The 9,102-nt window shown below is 38.1% G+C and overlaps 2 protein-coding genes across 2 annotated transcripts in view; one reads left to right on the top strand and one right to left on the bottom strand.

Moving 5' to 3' along the window:
- Positions 1 to 449: 449 nt before the first annotated feature.
- LOC111334531 (T-cell leukemia homeobox protein 2) lies at positions 450 to 5,535 on the bottom strand. The gene is made up of 3 exons (XM_088745394.1): positions 2,498 to 5,535; positions 1,565 to 1,734; positions 450 to 1,197 (listed from the first exon to the last, which is right to left on the bottom strand). The coding sequence occupies exons 1-3, from the start codon at positions 2,685 to 2,687 to the stop codon at positions 907 to 909; spliced, it is 651 nt and encodes a 216-aa protein (XP_088601520.1). The 5' UTR covers positions 2,688 to 5,535; the 3' UTR covers positions 450 to 906.
- A 73-nt stretch (positions 5,536 to 5,608) lies between these two features.
- Positions 5,609 to 9,102, top strand: part of LOC111334558 (D(1) dopamine receptor) — a 35,559-nt gene continuing 32,065 nt past the window's right edge. Inside the window, exon 1 of the mRNA XM_022940350.2 lies at positions 5,609 to 5,627. The gene's annotated coding sequence lies outside the window, so the exon portion shown is untranslated. The remainder of the gene's footprint in view (positions 5,628 to 9,102) is intronic.

Below are 9,102 nucleotides of genomic sequence, written 5' to 3'. Positions count from 1 at the left end.
CACGTCAACTTTTACTATGCTTTTCTATTGGTCCGGACGGGTCACGATAAAATAGACTATTCTTTTCAATTTGCTTTTTAAAGGTACTTAGATTCACCCAGAAGCTGGACAGAGGTACTTCCTTCACAACTTCCGTATTTAGCGAGTCAAAAATAAACACTAGAGGAAACATTCTTATTTCTGAAACCCACTACAACGCTCATATACCAAGTTTATATGTAAACCTTCATTCAATTTACACCCAGTTTTCTCATAGTCGATCTCAGATGTACGTTTGCTTGTAGCAGAGGAATCAAATGATTTAGCTCACCGTCGATATAGCCTAGCGATACAGCATCGGACAGCGTCCGAATGTATGGGATTTGATTCATTATTGGGGAGCTGGATATTTTGCTTGGCCCACACCCTTACCGTGAGTTTTGTTTTTAGGCAGTAAACAGGCAAGCGAATGCAGTTAGTAATAACGACAAGTTTTATTTATATACTGGCCAATGATAAGCCATATTACCTACCACTGAATTATGATAGAAAATATATGAAATACGCTTTTTTTTCCTCCACAAGCTGAAGTGACAAATGTAATGATATGCAAGCAATTCCGGACAAGTGGCAGAACTTTACTTGATTTTAATCTTTTTTACCATTTTACTACCCTAGCAGTCAAATTTCATCTCGTTTGCAGAACTTTACTAAGCGCAAATAGTCTGTAGCAATGCAACTTGTAGCTGTTGACAACGTTAAAAGTGCACAAATGGCTAACCAAAAACAAAACAAGAAAAAAAAATGTTTTCGTCTCAAAAAACTCAAAACCTACTGCGATTCAATCAGTCCCACAATAGTAGGCCGCCTAGAAAACAATTGCACCTCAAGAAAAGGAACCAAATTAACTAGGGGCCCTGGTGATGGTTAATATGGTATTGGGTACCTTCCCCAATATGGCGGCGGTGGATAATAAGGAAAGTTATTCCAAGGCGAGGCGGGAGAACATGCGTACTTTGACGGCAGCTCAGTTCTCAACACCAAAGGAGTGTCGGGATAGGTGGGGGGACGGCAGTCGCAGTCAGGTGGGTAACTATGGAAACCATGTTGCATGGAATAGGCCAGGTTCCTCAGGAATGATAGTTTGGTTCTGCGTTCGACGTCCTCAGCTCGTTTCTTCTTTTGTTTCATTCGTCTGTTTTGGAACCAGGTCTTTACCTGTACGTGGGGAGGGAAAACAGTCTTGCTGTTTAAAATTCGCAGAAAAAAAGTGTTAAATGATCAGATATCTGCTTTCAGTTGTGAAGTTACGCGCGACGTTCCACGACCAACTCCAGAGCGAAGTAAAGCAAAACTTAAGCAATTCAGGATTACTTTGACACTCAACTGATAATTAGTCAAATTGTGATGATGAAGTGTTTTCTATCGCGCGAGAATTAAAAACCACATAACACTCGACCTTTGATGTTATGCTTAGAAACCATGGCGTCTTAGAATGAAATACATTTTCCAATACGTGCGTGCGCAATGAAAGGTGACCACTTGATTGGTCTTTTAGAACAGAAAACTAGAAACATTTTCATACCTGTGTCTCGCTCATCTGCAGCTGTGCTGCGAGTCTTTGCCTGTCTCTAGAACCCAGATATTTCTGTCGATCAAAAACTCGTTCTAATTGCAACACCTGCTCCACTGAGAACGAAGAACGGGATCTGCTGGATCGCGTGGGGTATTTATTTTCAAATTCTTTAGCGGCATCTGAACGATTAAAACACACCAAACTTTGAATCTACAAGATAATTCGGTTTTATCAACTGAATCGATAATGTAAATTGGCCACCGTAAACAGTTATTTAAAGCTGACGTTCCGATCTTTAGCCCTCCTACACGTCACCACAATTTCTTTAGAGACTTACCCCCTTTAAATCTACAAACTTGAAGTGTTCACAATCAGCTCGAAATACGTGCACTTGCAAGGGGGGACATTGCACGCATATGTTTCAACAAACAATTGCAAATGGAAAACTGTAGCAAATGTCAGTAAAATCTATTTTGAATTTTAGGAAGTGTGAAATCAGTAGAAATATAATTAAAAAAAAAAATTTAGCCCCAAATGTTCGCTCCTATCAGGTTCGCTTATGGAGACTTTTACTTGATAATTGTATTCGCTCTCAGAGTGGGAAACTATCGAAAAATGTTTCTTTTCATTCGTGAGTAAGTTAGGCATAACTGTTATTAATTCACTGAGAAAAAAACGCATTAATCAAGAATGCAAAGTCATGATTGAGTTTAGCTTCTATTGAATCCAGAAGTTTTGTCTATGCAACTTTGAAACAAAATTGTTGCACGGTGATATTTTTTTGTATTTTAGGATTCTATCCTTGTATCAATGAAACTATTTCAAATCGTTCTGAGTTACAAACAAAAAAGGCTTTACTGTCACCGGCATCTATGATTGCGCCAGTATTCTAGGACTTAAGGAATTAGAGAAAGAAAACTTAGTTTGACTAAGAAAACGCACCTTTCTCGTCGCTGCGACTTGTTTCAACTTGAGAATTTTCATCAAAATTCTTCTCAGGTGAATTGCTCACGTCCGAAGATGGTTTGTTTAACACCGTGGCTTTGTTTCCAGACGAGTTAACAGACAGCAACGAATCCTTCAAGTCTTCATGATTCTCCTTCCATGGAGTGCCATCTTCTTCTTCCTTCATTCTGCTTAACCTTGACCTTAACTCTGCCTATATGTTGCTCGATTAGAAACTAATTTGCTTTGAGCTTGTTGCTTTCGAAGCAGGCTGTTTTAAATTTGCCGCCTACTTCGCTGTTTGCTTTGATAAACCCGCCCACACGCCGCAAAGCTTCTCTCAAAGACACCGACTGAATTGTGAATAATCGGTATTTGCAAAGACCGATTCAATTTGTTTGTTGTTTATCTCGTGGTAATCCTTTGTTTACGATCAGAGTTCATAGATACCGCTTAAAACATCGCATATCAGAAACATTCCATCGGAGATTTTTATCGGCAAACTTCTAAAGAGAAAATGTTTCGAAAGGGACAAGTCGCAAAGAAAGAAGTATTTTCTCCTCGGAAATGTTAATCGATAATTAGGATGCACTCAACAAAAATAATCTAATTTTGACTTTGCTAAATTGACAGCCAGACACTTATTGTTCAATCTAGAATGATAACGCATAAAAGAGAAGAAGAAATATTTTTTCCTTTTCCGTAAACTTCCGTCGACGGTGCCGCCATCTTGGAAAGAAATTAAAAACTCACGCATGCGCTACCTGTTCCCGTCTAACAGGAGTCTTTTTCTCCGCAGAAACGAAGAGGCATTCGTTGTTGTTTTAAAAATTGGGGCAGGTTTTACTTTTGGAAGGAAAAATTACGGCCGGGTACATCAGCTTTGGCAAACTCTGTTGTTTTCAGAGTCATACAGTACTTTGTAGATGTAATGTAAACGGAAAACGAGGTCTGAGGGACGAGGTAGATCTTGTCAGCTTTTCATGATGAATAGAGGAATCCACACTGTGTACGAACACTTCGCGTTTGCATTGTCCATTTTCCGCGGACATGAGCTGTCCACGAGTATCAATACTTTTATTGTACAGGGACTAACGTTCACTACAGTTATCAGAAGACAAACATAAACCGCAAATTCCGCGTTAATTCCTTCAATGTAGAACAACTCACCACAAATACATAAGAAATTTCTAAAGAGAGCAATTGTGCACACCTATTTGTATAATCGAATTGATTTTTTTGCCAGGCACGCTGATGAAACCACGCGCTGGTTAAACAGAGCTTGCAAGGTGCAGCATTTCAGGTAATAGGCCATTTTACAATTGTGTACTTAGTTGCCAAGCCTTTGATTCAGAGTGAGGCTGAAGGTGACCTTGTTGTGAAAGAGACCTGTATCTACTTAGCATGATAACAAAGTGATTTACATTTGAAAGGCAGCAAGGTTTGTATCATAACAAGATCAACCCTAGCCTCACTCCCATTCAAAGGCTTGGCAACCAAGCACACAACTGTAAAGTGGACTATTGTGTCATGCTCTATTATAATGCGGCTTTAAATTAAAACTGATTGGTTTTGTGTCTTCCTTTTGTGTTACTTTACACTTACAAACTGAGTTATTCAGTCGAGGATGCGTACAATCAAAGTCAGATCGTAAGATATATATACGCGCACACTTCTAGCGAAATCGGGGCCAAAGCATCAAGTTGCGCGATCTCTGAGTTAGATGTATAGATAGACATTATTCAAACTAGAAATCCTTTCTCCAAACGTATATCGTGTAAACTGTCAGAACTTTCAGGTTATCGATGCAGTGTAGTATGATATTGCGGCTGACAAACGTCATTAATTTTTCATTTTGTTTAGGTTTGTAACAGGTTTTGCTATAAAATCTTATTCAAGTCTGAGATATAGTTTCAAATAGCAGCTGCAACATTCCCGGCCAAAATTTTGCAGGAGCACCCCAGGGGGTGGGGATGGGGGGATAGACTTAAAATCCCGCTAAACGCACGCAACATTTCCACTCAACATTGTTGTGTGAAAGATCTTGCACACGTTTGGCCACCCTGTGGAAAACATGTTGCAAGACGTTGGGTCAAGCTTGAAATAATGATCGAGTGTTTGTTGCAACCTTTTGGGTTGTTCAAGATGTTGCGCTTGTTTGGCCAGCTCCTTCACAATATCTCAGAAAACGATCCAAGGTTGTTGCGACATTAGGCAACATAGATCCGTTATTAGAGAAAAATCTTACATATCAATGTTGATCAAATTTAATTCCTTAATCATGAATAAACTAAAGATTGAAAGGCAGAAAGTTGGCACAATTGTCGGTAAAATTCATGGGAAAAAGCTCCCTGGTTTCGATCAAAGAATATTGACTCACAGCGAAATTTTCAGGAACTGGAGAACGGTAACTAAAATATCCCTGCTTTTATATTTGTTAATCAGACCAATAACGCCGTGTGTAAATTTGAACACCTTTGGCGAACCTCGCCATTTTTGAAATACGTATTGCTTGTGTGTGTGTGTTTATGTGTGTGTGTGTGCGTGTGCGTGAGTGTGCGTTTGTGTGTGTGTTTGTGTGTGTGTTTGTGTGTGTGTGTGCGTTTTTAACAATGGAAGCCTCCAGAAAATTTGTGAACTCGAGACTCGTTACATATGTAGTATGCCGCTAGGTGTCTGAATTTATGGCATATATTAAAGATCTTAGTTCCAAAATATACAAAAATTTTATTATTCATCAGTTTTGTTTGTTGAGGCCTCGTAAGAAAACAGCCAACTGAGTGAATTAACCTTACATTGTGAATAAACTTAGGTCAATTTGAAACAATTTTTAAACACTGGAGGTTCAACAATTTTTAAACACTGGAGGTCGAATTGCGCGCAAAATTTCGATATTATCCGACATTATCTGACATTTTTTTTCGCCGCGGGCGGAAGGAACGTTTTGAAAGAAATTGTTCATTTAAATGATAATGTCACATCACTTCGTAGGTGAATGGGTAATGCATGAAACACCGCATCAATTTGTCGGGATCCTCATTCTAGCCAAGCTCGATGAACACAAAATTGTACTCTTCTTCTTGAGCAGTTGGACAATCAGCTTTCGACGCGCTGGCTATTCTAAAAGGTAACTGCTTCAATAATTTGTTGCTTTCACGAATGAGTGGCTTTTCCAGAGGTTGAAGTGACTGTTTTTAGATGAGTAACGAGGTCATTCCTTCCCTAGCAAAGATATGCCTTTGAAACCTTCAGGGGGATTTTAACAGACATTTTTATTTAACTCTTTCTTGTCGGCTAAACTCGTAGTGTTTTAAGAATTATTCCAAACAGTTTTCTTTGTTGCTTTGCTCTTGATCTTTGCAAACTGAAAATCGAGTCTTAAAAGGCACTTGTTTTCTTTGTTATCAACCTCTTGGTCTTATATCACCTCAGTTTTACTAATTATCAACCACTGAAATTATCGTTCTGTTCGACTCCACGCCAATCACATATATGTACAAGGACAATTAACTACTTCAAGACCGCTATGATTCAGAACCACAATTTCAAGTCATAGAAAATTGGTTACGTAACTATGCTTTACTTCGAGAAGAGCATTAAAGCTAGATTAGCTTTGTTTTTATCGTTATCCAGATACTCTTGCGTTTACAAAAGAAGAAATACAGCTTTTTGTCGGTTCTGTAATTTTGCATGTTGATTACCTCGATTTTTGTCTATCAGGTTAGAGCAAGGAGCAGTTTTTTAGAATTTCGACTTCCTAAAACCACTTCTTATCTCGAGCATCTAAAAATAAAACTTTAATCATGAAAGAATGTAATATCAGTCGATATTAAAATTATAAAAGGTTTTAACTTGAAACGACTTTTTTAAAAAAAGAAAAGTACCCCGCCGGATGCCACGACCTAAGTTATTTACAGACTTAAAGAAAATTTTCTTTGACCGTTCAAAACGTTTATCTCAACACAACTAATTCAAGAAGAAAACTGGATAGCGAAAAATTTTGGAGGTCATTAATAGGTTCAAAAAAGCATTGCGCATATAAATTGCAAATTAAACTAAGAAATTGCAATGCCGTGTACCACATCCTTGGAGTCATTCGCAACAATGAAAAAGTGTTTTAAGATATCCTGGTGTTCAGAACAATATTTTTTTTCATTTGAAAGAAACATCGCATGGACTCTGCAGCACTCTTTTCAACCTTTCGATGTGATTAAATGGACTTTACATATTTAATAAGTTATGGTGTTTTCATTTTGGAGATAACTAGGGTTTCATTACAAATTTAGCGAATTGAACATCTGCAAAACTTGGGTGAAAAGCATTTCGCGGGGCAATTTGACAAAAAAACCCCTAATTTAACCCTCTGACGAGCTACTCCCTGGAGCGATCAAACACGAATTTCTCCTCACACCACCCGTATATTTTCAAGTAGAAAGTGATGAGAAACGAGAAGATGATCAACCGGGAGACATCTTTTGAATGACCATCAAATCCTTAGATCTGAAATTTTTTTTAAGTGATGAATGGCAAACAGTACACACAATCACTATTTACTTCTTGGAGGTGAAAGGAATAACAGATCGTGCCGAAAAATACAAGTTTTATCCAATAATTTTCACCAACGAATTAAACTCAGATATATAGAGTTTGATTTTCGACCATTTTTCGGTATATTGAAAGAAATAAACTATTTTTTCATATTTGTGTGGTATATAGTTAAACAATTACTCACCGCAGTGTTGGTGAAAGGGGTAGATATATACCTTTTTCAGTAAGGGAGGGGACGGGGCCGTTAAACTAGTGTCATGGAAGCACTAAAAGGCACGTAAAACTGTGGTCTAACAGGACAATTAACTCAAATACTTGGGGACATTAAAATGCGGTTATTGAACAGCATACTGCAGAACAGCTCAGTCTGTAGTTGTCCTGAACTTAGTCTGATCACTTCCGAAGTGACTTTTTCATGCGGGGGGGGGGGGGGGAATTGAAACGAGGGGGTTCATTCATCACTAACAGAGTATGAAGGGGGAACTATAGAAAATTGAGGGGGGGGTCAGGAAAATCTCTCTGTGACACCACAGGCGTCCCAAGCTCACCTCTCGTGAAAAAGTGAGAGATTGATTCATATGTGGCACGACGTTAAGTTATGCGTCTTGGGTGGTGACACAACCAATTTCCCCCAGCCCTCCTCCTTAGGCGATAAAAATAACGAGTGACCCTTAGCGAACATGTTTCTTTTGATTAATCTATCGCTTATAAGCTATTGCAGTTTTGTATGAGATTGTAGGCAGCATATTGTGAACTGTCTCTTCAGCAGTGTCTGGTGTGGTGAAAACTCCATTTTTTCAAATAAGTAATTTAATTATGGTAATTTATTACTTTCTTAATTTATTTTCCAGCCACGACGGCGCGTCAGATACTTGGAAAACACCGGAGACTAAAACTAATGTTCAAAGCTTTATTATAGTTGGTGTTAGTTACGCCTTAAACGTTTGCGCATTTATAAAACTAAAAAAAAAGCAATGATAATGATTGTACGATGCAACCTTTACGGGAAGAAAGAGAGAAACAAAGTAAAAGACTCAAAGATTTGCACGCTATTCGAGCGCTTTCCACGCTCGCGTTCGAGAACCGATTGAATCACGTGTAGTTCTATTTCAATTAATTTGATCGAAAATTGAAAGACTCCAATGGATGTCAATGAGTAACGATTGCATTTCGTGTTTTAATGAGGTACAGTCTGGATATTTCCACTATCATTTTTCTTTCCGGATTCGGGGATTTGCATCGCTGAATCCCAAAGCAAAAGCGCCTCAAATATCTGTTTATTGCCGACCTTGTACTATACCAAACCAATTGCGGCTAATTCAATCATTCAGTGCTTACGGAAATGATTCAGCCCTCATCCGGTTCACTGCTTGAAAATTGAATTTTCAAAACAACCAGAACATTCGCACTCGAAACCAGCGTTGAAGCTTTCTAAGGTAAGTCGAATGTTTTCTCAATTTTTTCAACTCAAATCTTTGAAATGATTACTCTTACAGTCGCACATAAAAAACCAAGATTACCCGATCCTAGAGAGTTCCATTTACGATATTTTCTCATAAACTAGTCAAAGCTCAAACTCAAGGACTTCTTTTTACACCCAACTAAAGCAGAAAATACATTATATGGGGTTTCGTAGTCAACTTGAAGGGATGCGTTATCACTCGAGCAAAAATAGAACGTTTCCATTTCGTTGCTTATTTTTCAGTTAAGGTTAAAAGTTGATTCCTTCATAATCGCTGTATCATATATATATTTTTTCTGCACGCGATCAATAGCTATTTTTGAAGCACCAACACCAATTTATTTTATTTTACAACAGAACGCGAATGCTTAATGTACGAAATTCGTTTCTCAGCCTTTCTACTTTGCGTGATTCAAGACCAAAGCGAAGAAAAAAATTATAGCATATCACTTCAGATGTCATAATTTGAAATTGCCTATCATTTATTCAGAAGCATTAAATCTTGTTTCTGTTGTAACTGAATATTTCCACTTATTAGAAGTGTTTTGGGCTTCTGCCAAACAGTGAATTCAGTTCTAAATTTAAAGAGTGG

This window comes from Stylophora pistillata, chromosome 14 (genome assembly GCF_964205215.1).
Source record: "Stylophora pistillata chromosome 14, jaStyPist1.2, whole genome shotgun sequence".
In the NCBI taxonomy this organism is placed as follows: Eukaryota; Metazoa; Cnidaria; class Anthozoa; order Scleractinia; family Pocilloporidae; genus Stylophora; species Stylophora pistillata.
This window is presented reverse-complemented; position numbering and strand designations above follow the sequence as displayed.

What these genes read in the sequence shown, in the direction of transcription:
- LOC111334531 (XM_088745394.1), bottom strand. Translation starts at nt 2,687, where the DNA reads ATGAAGGAAGAAGAAGATGGCACTCCATGGAAGGAGAATCATGAAGAC. An exon ending in AAGTCGCAGCGACGAGAAAG is followed by an intron (nt 1,735 to 2,497) that starts GTGCGTTTTCTT and finishes TTAATCGTTCAG; the next exon opens with ATGCCGCTAAAGAATTTGAA. An exon ending in TGCAGATGAGCGAGACACAG is followed by an intron (nt 1,198 to 1,564) that starts GTATGAAAATGT and finishes CCCCACGTACAG; the next exon opens with GTAAAGACCTGGTTCCAAAA.